A 21,122-nucleotide genomic window follows, 5' to 3' on the forward strand; every position below is an offset into this window, starting at 1 on the left:
CAGCATACTTATAACGAAGAATGGAGACATCCTTTAACCTCAATACACAAAGATGAAATCCTCATTCTTGAGGTCCGTCATATCCTCAAAGTCATGGTCATGTGCCACCATTTCTTCATTGCTCTCGAGCTCAGCGGCAGCAGAAGTCTGAAGCATGGATCGATCGACAATAACCTCAGACTTGCCAAGAGCCAAGCGTCTGCGGGCGTGGGATTTGTTGAGGAAAAAAAGATACAAGGTGACAATACTTTTTGCATGTTAGTTAGTTGTTCAAGGTTGGCGTTTTGGAACCACTTACACCGTAAGAATCATGACAAGGATAAACATGCACAAGTTGGAAATGAGACCTTTGCGGTAAAGGGGAGCTTGGTCAGTACTATAGAGGAGAGGTCCAATCACCTGTCGAATCGGTCAACATATGTAGTGAAAAGCGAGGTTATTCTGGGTCACTCACGTTGCCAGTACATAGGCCAACGAACATGACACCTGTAGTGACCTTTCTCTTGGTATCGCCAGCGGTATTTTGGGCCTCCCAAGCAAAGATCAGGGGCGTGATTCCGGGGTAGACAGAGATCTAAAAGCCTTGTTAACAATGCTCTCGGTCATCAGTGGGATCCTGAAGGACTTGCAATGTAGTAGGCGAACAGCAAAATACCCTTCTTGTCGTCAGTGTGCGGGATCTTCAGAAGCAAGACACATCCGACGATGGGAGTAATGCAAAGAAGCATGATGATAGGGCCCTTACGGCCGAGTTTGGTGGCTAGCCAGCCGGACCCGATGATGGCGCACATCTGGACTGCTCCAAAGGGTATGTTGAAGAGAATAGTCTGGAACTTGTTGTAACCAAAGGACTTGACGATGAGTGATCCGAAAGTGCTAATACCGCCACTGGGGATGGAAATGGTGATGACGAGGAAGAACCAGCACCACGTCTTGAGATCAAGAATGGATTCCTTGACATGATCCCACTTCCACTGCCGGGAAACAATACCCATTTGATTTGATCGGAGTCTCTCGATAGTGACGACCTTTTCTCTATCGCTGAGGAACTTGGCTTCCATCGGGGAGTCGGGCATGAGGAAGTAAACGGGGATTGAGTAGGCGACGGTAAGAAGACCGCAGAAGAGGAAGATGATCTAGGACTTGGTGAGTGGGAAGATTTTGTTTCTGTGGAGAATCTTACCTGGTAGGAGAAGAGAGCGCTGCTCTGAATGTGACCAAGTCCGAATGTGAAGAGACTGCCGATTATGAACGTCAATCCGTTCATACCACTCCAGTAAGAGGTTCGAAGAGTCTGTTCATTTCTCTTCCACCACATCTGTGTAACAGCGATAAGAGAAGGAGCTACAACGATGTCAATAAAATTCCCATACTCCTCGTAATGAGAACTTGGTTGGAACAAAGCATACCAATAAGAGACTCAAAAGTCCCCAAAAACAATCGCATAACCAGAAGCGTCTTGAAAGTCGTGCAAGCACTCATGATGCAAAGCGACGAACCCCAGAGGAAGATAGCACCAGCGATGACCTTTCCAGTGGGCAACTTGACAAGAGTCAGGGCAGCAAGAGGCTGGGCGACAAGCTGGGCGAGGTATAGAGACGAACCAAGCCATGAGAACTCCTTGCCATGGAGATTGGCGTCGGTGGTGATGTCAAAGACAGAAGAATACGCAAGAGTGGACTTGTCGAGTTGTTGGAAGAAATATGCTATGAGGATAAGGGGCAGGATCCTCCAGTCGATCTTTCGGAGAACCACTTTTTCTTCCTCGGGTGTGAAGATGATAGGTCCAGTCACGGACATTTGCTTGAGGAACAACGCTGCTTTATCGGTTTCCTTGACGGGAGTGATGGTGTCTATACGGTCAGCGTGCTCAGCTGCAGGAGCAGCGGCAACGTCGCCGTCATTAACATTCTTCGACATGATATCAATAACTCAAACTATAAACAGACACATAAAGACTTGGAGGATGATAGACTTAAGAACTGTTGATCTTCAGTGTTGCAGGTGCGAAGCACCTTTATATCTTAAGAGGGGGAACTGGGGAATGCAGCTTAAACCTGCAAGTAAACCTCAACCCCCACTGATCTGTCCATAAAGTGCGGGGGAATCTGGGGCCCCGGATAGCATGCAACATAATGTGTCAAAGTGGTTGGTTGAAAACATAGTTTGGGGGACCCTGGCAGAAGAGCTTACAAGGGTGAACGCCATCGGGGAGAATCCCGAAGGTGATAGTCTGAGCTTAATCAATAGCCGGCAATATTCTTAAGCGGCCTCCATCAGTTGATCGAGTCATTGAGGGGGAGACCTTGGGGGTAGTTAAGATGTAAATTGGAAGCACATATAGACAACTGACATGTTTGGAATGAGAACAATTCCTGAGATGAAGATGTAACAGAAGGCCAGACTTTATGGATCTAAAGATATACATAGCCCTACTCCGTATTTATCTTATTTATCAGTATATCAGCATAAGACCTTTATCAGTTAGAGTCTCTTGAAACCCCCAAACCAGGTAGGCCATGACGAGCGGATAAAACGGCAACTGGGACGCCTTTTCCTTATAAGTGCGTTTCCGATATCACATGGTCGGCCCAAGCTCCACATTCCCCTCACTTCCCACGCAGATCACAGCAGAGAGTAACAACACCATCAAGGCCTAGAATGCTAAGGGCGTTCAATGGAGCGGGGTGGAAGCTAAGTTGTCTTAAAATGCTTGAAGGTTGTGATATACTGGTTTGATGCTATATACTTATGAATCGAGAGAAGTGAAGACAAATCAGCTGTTTTATTCATTAAGTCAGCATCGAGAGTCTCAGTTCTTCTTGAGGTTAAACAAAGGGCTTTGAGTGAAAAGCACTGTAGTAGTCCATAGCCATCTTGGTGTATTTTCCACTGCCGGCTCTCGGCAATCAAGTGAGCTGTGTGGACCTTGATTAGCTGAACCAAGGTGAAAGAGCCTAGACATGACTGTAGTATGCCTAAAAAGGACAAAAGCCTCAACGCTAACTTTGTCACCCCTTCTGACTCCCCCACTACCGGTGACTGAGCTAAAGCGGCTGTACTGCCGGTAGTGTTGATCGCCAAAGTTCAGTCTTTTTGGAAGTGACGTAGATGTCACGACAGGAAAGGTAGCGGAGGGAAGTGGTTGATCTCGATTAATGGAAGACTGAGAGTCTGATTTTCTAGTTGGCAAATCCTCTGATTTTAAGAGCGTTCAGTTTAGCACGGTCTTGGAGAGCAAGTCGGCAATAACATAAAAGCCGTGCTGAATTGCCGACGAGGGAAAGTCCTGGATCGATTTATGGATTTGGGGTTAATTAACGCAACAGTCCTTTGTCTCTCTACCCACTACAACTGCAGAGAATCGGTATAGGCCTTAATTCCTCTGTTACATTTTAACCGGATGCTTCTGCTATTGAGCCAGTGGTCTAGCAGTCTGACCTGATGAAAATAATCAACTACGCATTCATCACGTACTATAAAATACGTATTGGATATATCACCTATCGCTAAGAAATCAAGGAAATCCTTCGTCTGACAGCCAAGCCGGCTGATTGGCCATTTAGTGGATTGATGCTGGCTTGGCACCAGTGAGATGCACCAGAGTCAGGCTGATTGCCCACAGAACAGGCTAAGCGAGATGAACCGTACCACATTGGAGCATCTGATACTGGACAACTCCTTAATGATGGATAAAACTCGCATTATTCCCGCGTCCATCGTAGGCTGATCGTACACTGTACATATACAATGAGCCACAATGTTGGGCTTTAATCGGGTAGTGCAGCTGCACACACTCCTGTTCTGTCTGCTGACGCTGTGTCTCGCGAAAGATGACGAAAACTATGACAACTCGACTAACTACCGTCCTCGCAATGTCACAGGCCTCGGCAACTTCTACCAATGGGTCGGATCGTGAGTCTCGCTGCGGTGGAATTTCATGATGACTTGACTAAACTATTCTCTCAACAGGTACTATAATGCGACAGCGGAGGTCGAGTTGAAACCCATGTTTGGAGATGTCTGGAACGAGACGCTGTTCGGCCCCAACTACACGGATAATCTATGCCCTGAACTCAAGAACTCGACCCAAACCATCAAATACGACGCCATTCTGAGCATCCTCGAGAAAGGCAAATGGAACGTCGGGGGTAACTCTTTTATCTTCTGGCTGACCCTTATCCCTAAATCCTCAGCGGGGTACAACATCTCCTCTCTCGGTGCCGATTTTACGTACGCATCTCAAAATGGGGAACTTCAATTTCCTCTATATTCCGTTGAGTTAGTCAACTACCCTCTCGATACCCTTCCGTACAAATAAGCTAACCTTGATCCAGCCCAAGCCCAGATGGTTTTTGGCGACCCAAAGAGGGTAAAGGCCCTGATATCTTCAACTTCACCACTACCCAGATCAAATCAGGAGCTTACAACATCGGCGCTCTCCTCCGACGCAACGAGCCGGAATCCTACTCGGGATGTCTGAACCTCACCATGCCAGTGTGCAACGCCACCGAGCTAAGCGGCGATTACGGAATCGATATAGCAGAGTATCGATCTTGGGAAGAAGAGGGCTGGGATGACTTTCGATGGCCCAACATCAGCATGTTGTTCGACGACAAGACAGCCAACTTGACTATGGACGCTGTATTTTTTGCAAGACCGTATGTTTGGCCTAATGCGACAGATAAGTGGTCGGCCCCTACAACTGGTAGCCCTGGTGCGCATGGCTTCATACAGATTCGTGTCTCTGGGGTTATTGATGCGTATCATTCGGATTCGCTCAGTCTTGAGGACGAGACGCCTAGTTGGCTGCGCACCGTGGGTTTTGGGAATGATTCATCGAACATTGGATATGACAGTGCAGCTAGCAAGTTGTCGGCCGAGTTCACTATCTCTATGATGGCTGTTGCCGTAGGTATTGTGGTACTTTTATAGATGAGCTTCAGCGATATATATATTCAATAAGCACAGAGTAGAGCTCCGTATCTACAGCCTCAAGCTCTGACCTTTTCATTCTAGGTTATGCCACGTCATCTGGTAGCTGTTCACTCGAGTCGACAAAGACTTCATCTGTGTAATTGAAGTTCGTCAATGAATCTCCACCGAAATCTGATCCAACAGGATATGTCAGCTGTGATTCATGCCATGACCAGTAGGGTCTCAGTTCTTACCAATGTCAAACGGCTGAGAGTACCCATCTCCAGACCCGACAGATGAGAACAGAGGAGGCTGAAATATTGCAGTGACTGGTTGGCTCAATCGAGGGTGCCTCAGGTCTGCATTTCCATCTTTGAGAGTTGAGGATGGTGTTGGGGGTGCTTGCGAGTGTTTTGATATTAGCTTAGCAACTGGTTCGCAGAAAACACCGGGACACTCGTCATGTAGTCGTTTTTGGAGTGAGTTTGGAACTTTGACTTTGTTCTCTTCGAGACGCTCAAGCAAGGTCTCGATGATATTCTCCAAGCTGTCAAGCTTCTTCTTTTGTCTCTCTTCCAGTTGGACATTCCTCTCGTGTGCAGCCTCTAACTCGCTTTCTAAACACACACGCCCCTTGTCCCTCTCCTCTATATCTCGCATCAGAGCATCGCATATATCAGCACCTCTCGGCCTGGACTGCTGTTTGCATTCTCGCCGTGTCGTATTATGCTGAAATCCGACACCTATGTAGAAGTCCGGGTCGAGCGGGCTCTCTCCGGGGTTGATGAGAGTCCAGATAAAAGACCACCTCGCTTTCGCTGGGGAGCGATCGCCATGTCGGGCAGTTTTCAGTTCGGCTGTGATACGGCGCCCCATTGCTGGGAGTGCCAGAACAAGTGGTACCGATACATCGGAGTTCGCAAGGTTGTGATTTATGTCGCTTCCGTACAATGTCGGCCTTCCCTCCGTCATCAGGGACGTGAACCTTTGAGCAGCAACCTTGACATATGACGATACGGTGTCTCTCTTCGAGAGATCTTAGAAGCTGCGATATTGTGGCATTCGTTCCCTGGCATTTCTGCGGTTCTTGCACGGGGCAAGGCATCTGGGGGCGACCCTGAAGAGATGCTATTGCCTCTGAACTGGATGGGTTCTTGTCCTGCCGGGACTCCTTCCGCGGAGGCTCATCCCCATCACCTTCTTGAAACGACCCATCTCTTCCTGGGAGAGAGCGCTTGGGGTTTCTCTCGATATTCGAAATACTAGTAGTGGTCCCGCTCTTGGGAGAGGTCCCAGTTCCATCTGTAAGAGGTGTTGAGGAATATCTGCTGTGAACGGGACTTCCCTCGGCTGACGAAAGCTCATCGGAACTTGACTCGCAATCTTGACGAGAAAGAGTTCGGAAGAGCTCCATTACTAGAGCTCTTGATTCTTCTAAGTTCTCTCCTGGGACAAAGTGCCGAGGCATAGTCTCAAGACTGCAGGAACTAGACTCGGGACTATAAGTGGGAAGTGATGGAGATAGAGCGGTAGATGTATCCCTTGTCGATATAATCCATTCTAGCGTGTCTTTTTTCTCCTGTAGGTGCTTCAAGCTATCCTTAGAAAGCTCAGCCGTACGCCTTTCTTGTTTAGCATGAGTACTTGAGACATTTGTGAGGGGTGCAGAAGAGCACATCTCCATCCCGCCTGATTTATCCGCTTTGTTCGGCCTCTTGACTATCTGGCCTTGTAAACTGGCGGCTGGAGATGGGCTGGGTAAATTAAGTACCGACTCACCAACGCAGACCGGGAGACCTTCGATAGTTGGCTCACCTTGTTTCGTTTCTCGAATTGTGAGAAGATTAGATTGCATGGTCGAAGGGGGACCACAGTTGCCAATGGTCCAAGTCCAGTTCGGGGTTGACGTATTGTAGTCCCTTGGCACATACATGGCAGGATACATGTTTGTGCCTTGGCAAAATAGTGATGATTGGTACAATGTGGTAGGTGGTTGTAGTGGTGGTTTGAAAGATGCTTTGGCCATCATTGCACCGTCATTCATATGGGGAAAGCTGGGTGAATTTCCATATCCGCTATCTCGATCTGAAGGCGACCGTGAAATGGTTTCACAACTCTTGGGCGGTTGCAATACTGCTGGGGATGCAGAATAGCAACTGTCGCTGGGAGTATCTCTACGTAAGTCAGCGAGTGGTCACAGTCAACTTCTCAGTCTGATTGGAGAGGAAATGAGACAAAGCGAATGACTCTCGGGCCTGACATACCTGGGAGGTGCAAAAGTCAAGGATCGCCTCACAAGGTCATGAGGGTTACAAATGAGTGGTTCATCTTGTGGAGGATGCCGGATGTCTTCCATATCTCCAGATGTCAAAGTATAATCTTATCTTGTGATGATTTGTGAAGAATGAAATGAGGTTCAGGAGTTGACTCGACTTGAGGAAGGGCTGGTAAGCACTAAGCAACAGGACTGGACTAAGTCCAAGTGCTTTACAGTGCTTACAAGTAGAGAAAGATAAGATAAGCAACTTTATTCGTTATCGAACCAATTAAAGCTACGAAATCGCCAACTAATAGCGGGTGCCACCGTTATCACAGCATTTATGCACAGTGACTCTACCTGGCCTTGCTAGTACGCTTTACATCTCCAGTAGGTTGGTAACAATTTGTGAGAGCAAAACAATTTGTTTGGCCCCCAAATCAAGCGGCCAGAGCATGTGACCAGCATGATTATGCGCCACTAACCAACACACAAGCCATTTGATGGTACCAAATTGCTCACAATTGAATAATTTGGCAGATAGCATCTTTATGTTTTGTGGCTAACCTGTGAATAAACGCTTGTAAGAGATGGCTTTGTTAGTATTAGCGAGTGGGCGACCGCAATATGTTTACAGATTGCAAGCTATATGAGGGAGAATCCTTTGGTGTTATGGTAACAGATCGGGCAGAGATAAAAAGGCCAGGATACATCTGGGATGGCATACCCTAGCAACAGCCTCCCCCTATCGTTCCAGACATGGCTGTCAGTGCAAGCAACGCAAACGAAATAAGGCTCATACATCCACTGAGCAACACTAGAGTAGCAGCTGAGCCTGCCGACCATCGCCATGCAATTCTGAGTCCGAAAATCTGGGTTGGTTTCATCAAACAAGGGCGTAGCTTTCTCGATACCGCATCTCAAAGGCCAAATATCGAGCAACAGATCAAGGGATTGCAAGAGTATCATGAACAGAAGTTTACGGTCTCTGAGCGATTCATCCGGAAGTGGATTTTCTGCCAGGAACCTATTGTGCTAATAGGAGAACTTTATAGGGTGAAGGAATTTCGTCGACCCTTTATCTTCAGGAGCGTGCTGACGGGTATTACCAGGACCAGCCAAACGATCTGGAAGGCCAGCACTTTCCACTGGAAGTGCAGTTTGACAGCCTGCAGAGACCGCAGGCTCTTACCAAGGCTTTCTTGTGTCCCCGGTCTCTTCGTGGGAACACGAGGCTTGGCTTTCGACCCGGCTGCTTTAATGTTGGCTCAATGAACCACTCGAATAAGGGGAAGGTTCTATGTGTCGGTTATAAAGTCAAAAAGGGTAATCTGATTGGTCCCCTGTTGTTATCTTTGTGTCTATCCTTTGTCACGGCGGCTGTTGCGGCCGTGTTGACGCAGAGTGTATCTACTGGAGTGGGAATTGGCGGTATTGTTGAGGCCACGCTTGTTTTGTTATGGTCTTTCATTATGTGGTATCTCAAATAGATAGTAAAGATGTATGTACTCGTCTCTCGCGGCAAAGTATCGTCCCTAACTAAGCTGCAGTCTATCTGTACCTATTACTCACATATTTTTACTCACCAAAGGGGGGCCGGTCAGGCAGCTGATCGCAGCTTGAAGTCAAAAGAGACAGAGCCGATAAAAATACCCATCGTGTTCCTTCTCTTAAAGTGGTGCCACTTTTCCAAAGCTTCCCTTGTGTCTGTTGTCCCAATGTGTAGTTGTTCCAATACTTCAACCACAACAGCGTACAGGATATCAAGGTTTCCATCGTCAACCTTGACAGAGATTCCCAACGGCCCACGTGCCCCTACACTTCGAGTCTGCTCAGATTCACGTATACCAACTCCATAGCACCCATCAGCACCTACTTTACCGATCAGTTGCCCCTTGTACACCTGCATTAGGTCTGTGCAGAAACGCCCTTCTCCTGCCACGTATTCCGGATAGCTAGACATCGCATTGAAAATTCGGGCAAGATTTCTCGTGCGTGCGGAAGAACCCTCTTGCTCGGTAGAATCTGCACCAGCGGCAAAGACAGCGCAGATGAGCGCCAAGTAGAAGAGGGGAAACGCAGGAGAGGGAAGATTACAGCCATCGGTGGCCCATTGAACAAGACTAGGGTCCGGGCAAAGCTCCTTAACGACCCTTTTGACCTGAACTTGCATCGGATGATCTGGACAGTGGTAATTTGCTATACTGGCACCTAGAGCAAGAGCTCCAGCCATCATACCAGCGTGTTTACCAGAGCAGTTATTGTAAACTCCTCCCGTGACGTCCAAGCCCTTCTGCGCCCAGTCTTGATTGACAGCATGGTTTAGTGAAGCATGTCCACCGCATCGGTAATCGCTTTCTTGCGCTTTGGCTTTGATCAACATGCCTCTAGCACGTTCGACATGTCTTGGTTCGGCATTATGCGACGCGCACATGAGGGCAAGATCGATTTCATCAAAGCCTGCTTCGTCGAAACCCCCCGTCTCGATGACGGCGAGAGCTTGTGCAGGCTTGACTGCCGATCGGGCCAGAGTAACCCTTGCGGGGCTACCAACAGAGTAGAGGATGTTGCCGTTAGAGTCTGTGACTGCGACATGGACGCGGTGGATGTTCTCAACGATGCCGTCTCTGTCGGTGATGACGCAGTTGTTCTCAACGTACTTGGTCTGTGTCATTTTGCTTGTAATGCAGTAGATGAATAATTTTATAAGTAAAGAAGTTTAAGAAATCTTGTATCGGAAATGAATAAGAACGAGGCCTGAAAACCATGACAGCAAAGAAGTATTTGACGATTTATATAACTTGTAAGTGATTTTGCAGCCGTTGTTGCGACCCCTGTCTTTTTCCATACCCACTATCTAAATCCAAATAACGACTTGGGTCTTAACTGTTGTGCGTATCTTTTCAAGCTCTCTACGTTAGTCTGCAAGTAGCCATCATTGTGCTGTCGCCATTCTGATTGGTCAGTCTGTCCCCTGATCATTCTCCGTACCCACAACGACGGCTGACTCATCGTTATTACTCTGTCTTCGATATTCCGTACCCACTCAATTCGTCCACTTCCCCAGTGACATGCACCCTTTACCCGCGGCTACACAAAGCAAACATGACATCGACTCATGAACCACTGACGCGACACGCCTGCGAACCTTGCAGACGCAGAAAGATGAAATGCGATGGTGAAAGACCTGCGTGTTCGTATTGCCTACGCCTAACGCTTCCATGTTCTTACTTGCCAAGGGCAAAAACCAAGTTATCGTGAGTTGAACGCATGCAATGTTGATCAGTGTAGGTTGACTTGCAAGCAGTACTAAGTCTAAGAAAGCAAGGGCGCATAAGCGAACAGCAGAAGAGCTTGCTCAAAATATGAGACCCAACGAGCATCCTACTACGCGTGAATACGCCCCCAATCACCGATCTACATCACCTGTTTCCATACCACCACCGCAAGACATACCTCAGAATGAGCTCGAGACCCGAAAGTTCTCACTGGCAAGGTTGGTATTCTTTGCCCTTCTCAACACTAGCCACTTGCCAATTACACCAGTGACATACACATACAAATAGCTAACGCAGAGTACGTCCCTCCAGACCCCAGCCCACCCACGAGGCCCTTAAACACTTCGTCAAAGTCTACGAAACCAAGATTCACCTTCAACCCCTGCCGCTGTTCAGGCTAGAGAAGCTGGAGGAACAACTACTTAACGGTCCTCATTTCCTACTTTGGAGCTTTATGGCTCTCGGTCTCATGTTATCCACCCATCCTTTCTACGATGGCCAAAGAACACTTGCAAGAGACTTCTACGCTCGAAAAGCGGAGGAAGCCGTGAACATCTTGGCTTCTGAGGGGGATGTATCACCAGAAGTCACACAGTCCCTTTGCCTCATCGCTTTGAAACATCTAAATCGTAAGAAAACGTGTCTCCAAGTGAAGTTCAAGAACTCATTGGGATTGTAGATCAACAACTCGCGCGAGCCTGGATGACTACTGGTACCGCTGCGCGACTCCAGGCCTTGCGAGTCTTCTCGTCTGACAACACTCCGGATGACTCGGTATCTCGAGCTCACTGGAGTGTCTTCATGCTAGAACGGCTTTTTGTTCCTACAACGCCAGAAGCTTTGGGGCTCGGAGTTCCCGAATTTCCGATTAGCGCTTCAAAGCCCCTTACACCTCAAGTAACACTCTTAACTGCCATACCAGAATGCGCACAAGCACAACCCAGAACTATACTCAGCAGTGACCCCGGCATCATTGGCGTTCACATGCGTCTTGTGTCGATCTGGGGAAAGCTTCGATTTTACCTCCATGGTCTACAGCGAGGTATCACTGAAAAGCCATGGTCACCAGACTCAACGCATACAAAACTAAATATCGAGATGATAGAGCACGAGGCTCTAATTGATTCGAGCTATTTTCTCTCCAAGGCTTCTTTGCCAAGCCGAACTAGAGCGGAGATATCTTCACATCGCGAGTACTGGGACCCATTCATGGCTAGCCAAATAATCTGGCATGCCATCCACGCCGTATTAAACCACCCGTTCGTCCACTTATTCTTACTCAGATCCTCCAGGGATGTCCCCCCATCGTGTCTGTTCCTTCAGCAGAGGATCGATATGGCGCTATTTCACACGGGATCCTTATTTCGAATTCTTCAGTCGTTTATGGATCTGATGGATATAGTCGATCCGATGGTTGCTGACTTTGTAGCTGCTGCTGCGACAGTGTCGTGGTTCTTTCAGTTCTCGGCGGATCCCAAGATCTCACGACGGGCTCGTGAAGAGCTGGATAAGTGCGATGCGTTTCTAAGCCATGTCGCTGTAACTTGGCCTCATATCAACCAAAAGGTACGCTACCTGTCATTTGGATCTCAGATGTGTGCTCACATATGGTTTTAGCTTGAGACGCTGAGGAAGCTAGAGGCGCTGGCCAACGAAAACCGTCGACAGCACTCAGATGAAGGTACAAACATTAAATTCCAATCAGCATGGCTTTGGGATCTGTTGAATCCCAAGATTCAGTCTACTCAGAGTTGCTTGTCACCCTCAGGGCCAGGGAATGGTTGTGCCTCTGAGAGAAACCCGGATTCTGAGATGTATCTCAAGAACCATTTTGTTATGCCTTTGCACGACGACCAGGACTCTACTCAGACAAGAGAGCCAATGGAATGCGGTCAAGATGGCATTGATTCATTGTTTACTATACCCGGAGATCTGGATTTGTTCAATATAGAGTTGCTGTCACACGACTTTTTTGAAAATGGACTATGGGATCAAAGTTGCTGAGAGGAAATAATTCATTTACGATCTGGGCCTACGGCTTGAGCTCACTGACACCGGGTCAATGCAGTCTTGATATCGATATACTTCAGCCGTGTTGGGGCTAGGAACATTCTGTAAATGATAAGTGCAAGCATGCTTTTAATGACGTTTTTGAAGAGGTTCGCTGCTGGTGCATCCTCGGAATCATGGATTCTACAAGACACAATGCTTACCGACCTGACCGACCTTCGCACTTGCCTGATATTGAGAGATTTGCTAAGCTTATTTCTTTTCAACCTGCTCGATGGCTAATGGCTATGGCTATGAACTCCAACCTCATTGGGCGCGAGGATATCAGCAGGTCAGCAAAGGCTAGCCAATTACCAGCGCTTAGCTAACAACTGCTGCCTAATGGACTTATAATGGGCTTACGGCCACTTGCTCCGTCGTCTTTTGTTCATCTTGACTCTTCAGTATGCCTCTCTGGTGATACAAGAGTCTTCCCTTTTATTCTTCGACGTGTCTCAAGTTGCTAAAACGAGCAATCCTTCTCGCCATGAACGCGGATATGGCGACCAACGCGCAGCTTGTGCACGAGGCAAGAACCATGCCGCCGATGCAAAAGCCGAAGACCCTCAATGAGTTGCAGCAAATTGTTTATCAGTACCTGGCGAAGCATACAAAGGGTGGTCACATATTAAGTTGGCGGGCTATGGTTTCTGTCTGCGACCGCATCCCCTTAGTCATGAACCTGTATGTCGACGCTCCTCCTTTTTGTTCTGCCTCACCCAGCAACTATACTGACCACTACAGCATCACGAACCATTTACTTGCTATGGATGAAGGTGACCCTATGAAAGTTGCCGAGTGGAGCTGCAACTTTGAAATCGACACCTTCCATAAATCAGTTTCAAAGGTACAGTTGCTTGTCTTTTACTCTCATGATTCTCCTGCTAATTCGAGACGTAGGAAGTCTGGCGTGAAGAGATGCAACGGAAAATAAGCGAGTTTTGCAGCCAAAGAAAAGGCAACGAGCCGAGAAACGATGTACTCAGGGACAAATACGGCCTACCATTTATATATTCCTCCCCACGGATGAAAACACCAGAGGATGTCAAGTGGCTTTTCAGAGCGCGTCGTAAGCCGGTCTACCGCTGCCAGGAAGTTGAGTGCGCGCTTTCACTCATCACGTACACTGAACAGGCTCTGCAACAACATATGAACAAGGAGCATACAAAGCCGAGACAAGGTCCTCTTGAATCTGCTCAACAGAATCTCGCTTTGACTGTCGGAGCAGAGCTTCATGGCGGGGAACTGACTGCCGGAGCTGCTGCAAATCTCGTGATGCCTTCTTCAGATCGATCGGGCCCCTCGGTTCCATACACTGTCGCACAAGACCGCGCCCAAGGCGGTAAAGTTCACCGCCCTGGTATCACTACAGATCTTGGAAAACGGAGGCAGCCAGAGCAGATAACAACTCGTGGCGTTCTCGACGGGCGAACCAGTCGTCCCTCAACGACAAACAAACGCCCTCTGCGAGAAATACGTGCCAAGTTATCCTCTAAAGAATCCGAAGGATAGATATTTGCTGCAGTGATTTCATGGAACAATTGGTGGTGTCCTTCGGTCTCGATGACAGTATGGAGATTGGAACTTAAGCATTAGACATAGAAGTCTTGATGGAGTAAGTACAGTTTGAATATTAGTCTAGGGATGATATGCTGTATAAACTTGGATCGAAGCAAGAATGCACTGTATCAGCCCAAACACAGCTGTCAGTCCCAACACTTTCTAAACCCAAGTCATTCTTTGGTAAACAGAAAGTCTGGATGGCTCGAGGCGAAGACCTTGCACTTTTCAACACGCATCGGCCCAATATTCAGAATCTTCTTCGACATTCCTGTATCCCCGAGTCTAGCCATAAACTTTGGATCGGTCTTTATCGAGTTGGGGCCACGGAGGAAGAAGCAAAGACATTCGTCGTTGTTTCATGCACCAATCGCAGAATCCGAAAGCTTACTCGTGATATCTTAAGCAGCTGTCCGATCTTCCAGCCAGGTCAAGCACTCGATCGATTCAAAGTCATCAGCAAAGCAACGCTTCCAGAGACGGCTTGCGAGCCTCAGCAGACGATGCAAGATGAACCAGGACTGGAATGTGAACCGGGACTACGAAACCTAGACAAGGGCAAGAACATTGCCAATGACGAATATAAGACTATTCGCATATCTCCATCCATCACAGGCGATAATTATCTATGTCGTCAAGTACAAGCACGCCATGTTTCTGGCAAAGGAGAGGTGCGATTTCAAACAGCCACTGCAGGACCCCTGCTCAACGTTGATGGCCGTGCCTATCAGCTCACTGTAGCGCACGTTGTCAACTTTGAGGAGAAGGATATCCATAATGTCACTAAAAGCACAACGGATGACTGGGATGACTGGGACGAAAGCGATGATGATACCGACATTGGTTGTTCCGCAGACGAAGACGTTGCGTCTTGGGATATCTCAACGAGCCGGAACAGCACTTCAGACGCCTCCGACAATGACATTCCCTCATCTTTATCAAGCGACTCAGCCTTTGAGGTTGCTACCCAACGAGACCGAAGTGGTGCAGCTATCACAGAAGCAACGTCCACCGATGAAGAACCCATAGACGAGCCAGTTCAAATGACTTCTTCGCCAGATCTCCATCTTTCAGAACGGCCAGTGGTTGAAGAATTCCTCATTGATCATGCCTCCCCGTATCTAGGCTTTGCACCCGAATCAGAGAATTGCCAAATCTCCAGGGAAATGGACTATCTTCTCATTCCTACAAACGTCGATCTCCAGGCAAGGACCTGTACTTCCAATAGTTTAGAGCTGATACAGATGTCTGAAGCCTTTGAACTGCAAGGTAAAACAGAGCCTCGACCGGTTATAATTGCCACAGCATCGGTTGGGTACGTTGGAGGCGTGGTTTTCCCGGCACCGTCATTGCTACGACCTCGGGGCTCAAAAGATTTCCAAACATTATTTTGCATCGAGTCTGATAGTGCTATGCCAAAGGGATCTTCTGGCTCGGCCGTTTTCGATAAGCGGACTGGGTTGCTGGCTGGATATCTTGGCCTTGGATGCCCTGAAAAGAATATCTGGTACATGTTTCCCATTTCGGAGGTGTTGGGTGACATGCAGGCCAGATTTAGTCAGAACGGGAAATGCCAGATACGGCTCGATGTGGATGCGGTTGCCAGGCTGAGCGATCAAAGATATTCCCCCAACACAAATCGCGACAGCCTGCGCTGAATATTTGAGACTGACCCGGGCAAGAACCCCCCACGAAAGAACCAGGAAAATCAACCCCAGATAGTATCGAAAGGCCACAAATCTGGTAAATGGGGTATGATTAATAAATCAATGACGAGTGCCTTCAAATCCTTACAGAGCGAAGGGCCACTAGCTACTGATGATAGTCCTGAGACCTTGCTCCGTCTTGACGAATGGCGAAGTCTATTTGGCCACAATCCCAACTCGCTAGAAGAAGATAGACAGCTCCTTTCTAGTTTCAACACACTCGAGTATGGTTTCTTGGAAGCTGTGATATTCATGCTATCTTGTCTAAAGGACTTCCTTGGGGAACACAAGATAACGAAAACTTCGAGAAACCGAGGCACTTCTATCGAGGTAACTGGGGATTTCTGCACCAGAGAAGACACCCCGCAGCCTACAATACAGGTTGAGTGCCTATTCAGTAAAGAGGAAGCGCTTGAAGGCCGCGAGTTCATGGATCGGGTCAAAAGGAAGTTATGAAGCAGACTGAAAAGGTGTTATCCCAGTGTAGTTCCCGACTGACATGATTTCAAAAGTCCCCTAATGGTCAAGATACTACACCTTACACACCACAGTGCATGTAAGTATTTCCAAGGTCCATTCCTCGAAGCATAAAGGCTAATTGACATACAGCTACATCTGGAATATTGACCCTAGCAGAGTCAGGGAACGAGTTAATTTTCTCGAGTGAGAGGATTCCAGAAACTCTTCTTCAACCTCATCGCCAAAGAACCAAGCCCTATAATAGACTTAACTAAAAGCGTAAGTAAGTAACCATTATCTCTTGATAGAAGCTCATTATCTAACATTGTAATGCTTTAACAGACTTGGTTTAGAAGCGACTTTCAAATAGTATGCAATTTGCCATTTCTCGCTATTGCAAGTCATGATGATATCAACGAGAGACCTGTCGATGAAGAGAACTCTCCCCGATTCACCGCTAGCCTCTCTTTCCTATATCATCAGGTACAACTCTGCGGAGCTCAAAACGGCAAATTAACTTCCCAGCCACATAACACCTGCTTATACCAGGTAACATGGTCTACAATTGTGATTGGCACAAGTGAACGATACTGGACAGCAGCATGCCTGAGCAACGGTTTTGACAAACCACCAACCGTTAGTGGGTCCTCGTATGATGCCATACTCTCAAATGGCAGTTTGGGAGATCATAAAAGTGATACCAAGAGAAGTTTGTCGCCTCGAGCATATTCTCTCAGTGTCTTGGCTGTTCAATTGGAAAAGATTGCCGATTACCACCAGCACATCCATTACACGCTTGACGCTAATTTCAAACTTTTTGTAAGGGAATCTTTCTTTGAGTTTGCAGTAGTTTCATAGCTAACTACCTTTATCAGGAAGAGAAAATGAACTGTTCATCGGATGAACTATTGCTCATGCTTAACCAATACTGGATAATCCAGTTCTCGAACATTCTTACACATTTCCAGCGCACAAACTCTAGGATAGCAGAGAGATTTAGAACTTTCCTGCTAAATGAGTTACACGCTTCTACAGAGAGTGTGCCAGCCCATCCTCTATGGGGAAGCTTCCACCCGGAACTTGATGCTCCTGAGTCGGTACAACGGATTCGAAAGAGTCTGGAAATACTTCGCGATATACAGAGCCATCTGGATATTCTTGATGCAAGAACAAAGGTAGGAGAGGTTACACGAAATACTTGATTCACTTTTGCACTCGAGGCTAAATTGATGATACAGAAACTCATAACAAACCAAGACCAGTCACGTATTTACACAGAAGATACTCTCAGATACATATTGACCGCATCTGTAAGTATGAAATAACAGCCAAGCTGATCTCATTAGCTTAAACCTTTAGGTTTTCGCACTCTCTAATCTAAGTGGTCAAATCATTGCTGAATGGCCGCTAGATCATACATCATTCTATGAACTTTGTATTTCCTGGTTTCTGGCCGCTTTAACATGTTTTCTTATCTTAAGGTCAAGGCATATGCCTGTATTACCCTCAATTTTCCTTATATTCTTTATATCTCCACCTTTACTACAGCAACTCAGTAGCATTATTACCCGCAGACTTGTTAAGGTTTTAGCTTAGTATGTTTATAACCTAGAGCCTGAAGAATCTCGCAGATATTAATAATAGTAAATAAATTTCTTTAGGAGTGAAACTAAGGGATTGGCCTGAAATATTTAATGATAGTGATGCTGTCAGTTGCGGCTTAGGATGTTGGAGCCGTGGAGATAGGAAGTGGTGCATTTTATTAAGCTTACAGAGACTATCTTTCAAGGGGATAATGCCAGCAAGATGCCTTGCATTCATTCGAGTATAGAGGAAGATTGGGTTTAAGCCTAACGTGGAGCAGTACGGGTGAACGTCCACTTCCGTTAGCGCCCCCTCTGCCTCATACACAGATTTCGGGGCATCAATATTTCTGCTTACTCCGGTACAGGGAGACGATTACTCGTAGACTCAGTTAGGAGTTTAGATTCCTTCTTCCTTGAACATAAAGAATTTTCTATATTAAATACCATAACCTTATTTCTTAAGATAGCACGTTCGTATCGAGACCCAACCAGGCTATTGGTCCTTTTTTACTGTAAGATTTGCTGCCACTGGCTACTGGGCTCACTTGGAAAACCTTCAAGCTGTTGCGCCACCGAGCTAGTCAGCCCTTGCACTATTTCCTTGCTTATATAACCACTGATCTCGACCACGAGGTTAAGGCACACCAGTATACTAGTATAATCCGCCTGCAGTATATGGATCCTTCTGGTAGAAGCCTGCGAGCTTAGGCTTGGCGTAAAGTCGCTCGCACTCATAGTGCTTGTTATAATGACCTGTGTAGCCCGAGCTCTCTGAAGATCAAGGGCAGCAGAGAGACTCGGCATAACAGAAATCTTAAGGGAAGCATAGTCGAATGCAGGTTGTTTGGGGTCGAACAGCTTTGTCTCTCGTACAACACCAGCATTATTGCGAAGCAGGATATCTGCAATGGGCACTGACTTCCAGTCGCTAGTATCGGGCTTGTCTTGCATCAGGGCTTGTGTGAAGAAACTCTGCAGACTGGATACACTGCCCCCGAGTACCATGGTCGAGTCTGGGAAGTCAGCAGGTGTTGGGAATGTTATTTCAGTTCCTGCAAATGGATCGGCAGGAAGAGGTCCGTACGACCGCTGCGCTTTGTCGGATGAGAGACCGGTGATACCGGGAGTCCAGAAATGTCTGTCTGTCAAACCCTCGAAATGTGTGGAGGCGTTATCAGGATACTGGTCGTCGCGAGTTTTCCAATACGTCGAGTTGTCTGTATAGCCTGGCGGGTACGAAGTTGGGCTCACCCACACTCCTCGAGTCTCATTCCCTAGATGGGGGCCTGCACATGCATGCAGTGCCAGCATGTTGACATCAGTATACGTCGAAGGGTCAGTCTTGTCGAGATAGAAGGCAGTGGATGGATCGAACTCTGGGCTCCATGACAGAAATGCATGGTTGGAAAATGGCTGTCGGGCGGGATCCTTTTCTTCAAGCACTTTATTTTTGGGGTTTTTGTTAAAGAAGGGATTGTTGCAATGCCCCCATCCAACAAGCTCGGTTGTTTTGGATATGTATCCATATGTTTGATGAAACTCCCAAGCGATGCAGTCATAGTCAACGCCAAGAGACGCTGCGAGTTCTACAGCACCTGCTTGATCGTAACAGTTGACAAGAGTGAGAGCTCCGGACTGCTTGAAGTTCCTGTAAGCATCAAGCCATGCTGATAGCTGAAAGCAGCCGCCATAGTTTTGATACGTGTTCAATACCGGAATTGGGTCTGGGTTGTTTTTGTTGGGCTGTATGAAGCTGGGAGCGCCGCCACCGGTGTTGTATTTGAGCCAATGGTCCTGTGTGTTTGCTGGCTCTCCTGTGAGGGGCTTGGCAGAGCCGTGACATATTTTGACGACTAGTTCCATCCACTGTTGTACATTTGTAATGTTTCGCTGCATTGCCGCACCCATGAACATCTGTAGTAGTAGAAGTGGAACTCCGGAACTGAAATACGACGGAAGCTCATTTGACAACAAATAGAGTTCCATGGGGACCTTGGCAGGTTGTTCTCGATAGAGAACTGGTTCCATAATATCCCCTGGAGCATAGGACACGTAGAACTGAGTTGGGCCTAGAAGACTACCAGGGTTCCAGACACCTGGGCCATCACTGTGCACCATCATCATATTGCATACAACAATGTCGGGATCCGGGTCAGTCCCAAAGTCACAGCTTGAATAATATGTACTGCGGCTCTGGTCTGTCGAAAGCACGATGGGCCAGTGCTGGAGTTCTTCAGGTACCCTGACTCTGACAGTGAGCTGGACGGTGCGATCACCCAGTATGGCAACGACGGGGCGTGGAGCTGCCTGTCCAGACTGGGCGTCATAAAGAATATCAGTATCATAATCTTTAGTTGGTTGGTTGAAGCAGTCAAGATCATGATGGTCCTTGGTGTTGGCGACAGTTAACGGAAGCCGCTGGCCTGCAGCAAGAGTCACTGTTTCTATGGCGAGCATGGTTGAGTAGTGAGACAGCTTTTGTGAAAAGATAAATCATGATGCGTAGCAGATGGGAGGATTCTGAGAGGATTGGAACTTAGTCTTTATAGCTGACAGCTCGTAAGCACTTTAGTCTATGAGAATTATTCTGGGCCAGAGGCGGCTTTTCGTAGTGAGCTGAGATCTCACGAGCACCCCTGTAAACTCTGCGTTAATGCGCAATGTCTCTGCTATTTACAGCAGTTCAGCTACTTGATATTAAGCCATTGTCTCGATTAATGCGGTGAGCCGCATTGCTAATACTGCTTATGGATTTCCAGCTACCAGAGACCAAGCCATTTATCAATAGCGCAGGATATCCGGCCAATTATGACTTGACAACTCATTTGATTTACTTACGGTCATGAGTCTAGACTCTAGAATAAGACATTTATCAATAGCGCATGCCATCTGACCAATTATAGCTTGCCATCTTATCTACTGTACTCGCGGGATGGAGTCTAGAATAATAAGCCAGGCCAGTAAATATAGGGTTACATTTACGAGCTAAAGCCCTAAACTTTTAAAAAAGGAGAATAGTTGCCAAAATGAATACGCTAAAGAGGTTCTCAAGTCTCGATACTAACACAAGCCTTGGACTTGTGCATTGACGATGAGGACTAGTTGAAAGTATCTTGTTCTTGCTTTTACTTCGTACTCCGCTTTTATTAACTGTCAATCGGGGCACTAAATTGCACTGTCTCGAGACCTCCCTCGATGACTCTTGTTCAAGCAACTGCGACATGTGCTCGTATTTATCTACTATCGGGAGAGCTACTTCTACTCTGATCAGCTTTGCTCAAATAGTGATGGGGTTCAGTGTGTGAGTTCT

At 47.2% G+C, this 21,122-nt stretch overlaps 7 protein-coding genes across 7 annotated transcripts; 3 read left to right on the forward strand and 4 right to left on the reverse strand.

Moving 5' to 3' along the window:
* Positions 1–39: 39 nt before the first annotated feature.
* On the reverse strand, positions 40–1,920 carry FTJAE_1862 (allantoate transporter; the record flags this gene model as incomplete). The annotated part of the gene is made up of 6 exons (XM_037347996.1): positions 40–247; positions 299–399; positions 455–574; positions 705–1,136; positions 1,184–1,344; positions 1,410–1,920. 6 exons carry the CDS (start codon positions 1,918–1,920, stop codon positions 40–42), a joined length of 1,533 nt encoding a protein of 510 aa, XP_037211071.1.
* A 1,840-nt stretch (positions 1,921–3,760) lies between these two features.
* Positions 3,761–5,005, forward strand: FTJAE_1863 (uncharacterized protein; the record flags this gene model as incomplete). The annotated part of the gene is made up of 4 exons (XM_037347997.1): positions 3,761–3,915; positions 3,973–4,233; positions 4,338–4,911; positions 4,967–5,005. 4 exons carry the CDS (start codon positions 3,761–3,763, stop codon positions 5,003–5,005), a joined length of 1,029 nt encoding a protein of 342 aa, XP_037211072.1.
* Positions 5,006–5,020: 15 nt separating this feature from the next.
* FTJAE_1864 (uncharacterized protein) lies at positions 5,021–6,943 on the reverse strand (the record flags this gene model as incomplete). The annotated part of the gene is made up of 3 exons (XM_037347998.1): positions 5,021–5,109; positions 5,172–5,608; positions 5,661–6,943. 3 exons carry the CDS (start codon positions 6,941–6,943, stop codon positions 5,021–5,023), a joined length of 1,809 nt encoding a protein of 602 aa, XP_037211073.1.
* A 1,831-nt stretch (positions 6,944–8,774) lies between these two features.
* On the reverse strand, positions 8,775–9,848 carry FTJAE_1865 (asparaginase; the record flags this gene model as incomplete). The annotated part of the gene is made up of 1 exon (XM_037347999.1): positions 8,775–9,848. One exon carries the CDS (start codon positions 9,846–9,848, stop codon positions 8,775–8,777), a length of 1,074 nt encoding a protein of 357 aa, XP_037211074.1.
* A 691-nt stretch (positions 9,849–10,539) lies between these two features.
* On the forward strand, positions 10,540–12,830 carry FTJAE_1866 (C6 transcription factor; the record flags this gene model as incomplete). Its single annotated transcript, XM_037348000.1, has 5 exons — positions 10,540–10,670; positions 10,750–11,081; positions 11,132–12,018; positions 12,070–12,448; positions 12,610–12,830. The coding sequence occupies 5 exons, from the start codon at positions 10,540–10,542 to the stop codon at positions 12,828–12,830; spliced, it is 1,950 nt and encodes a 649-aa protein (XP_037211075.1).
* Positions 12,831–12,988: 158 nt separating this feature from the next.
* FTJAE_1867 (uncharacterized protein) lies at positions 12,989–15,719 on the forward strand (the record flags this gene model as incomplete). Its single annotated transcript, XM_037348001.1, has 5 exons — positions 12,989–13,185; positions 13,246–13,348; positions 13,402–13,985; positions 14,104–14,116; positions 14,175–15,719. 5 exons carry the CDS (start codon positions 12,989–12,991, stop codon positions 15,717–15,719), a joined length of 2,442 nt encoding a protein of 813 aa, XP_037211076.1.
* A 2,600-nt stretch (positions 15,720–18,319) lies between these two features.
* Positions 18,320–20,269, reverse strand: FTJAE_1868 (solute:Na+ symporter SSS family; the record flags this gene model as incomplete). Its single annotated transcript, XM_037348002.1, has 1 exon — positions 18,320–20,269. The coding sequence occupies one exon, from the start codon at positions 20,267–20,269 to the stop codon at positions 18,320–18,322; it is 1,950 nt and encodes a 649-aa protein (XP_037211077.1).
* Positions 20,270–21,122: the final 853 nt, after the last annotated feature.

Source organism: Fusarium tjaetaba, assembly GCF_013396195.1.
Source record: "Fusarium tjaetaba strain NRRL 66243 chromosome Unknown NRRL66243_c0000033, whole genome shotgun sequence".
Classification (NCBI taxonomy): domain Eukaryota; kingdom Fungi; phylum Ascomycota; class Sordariomycetes; order Hypocreales; family Nectriaceae; genus Fusarium; species Fusarium tjaetaba.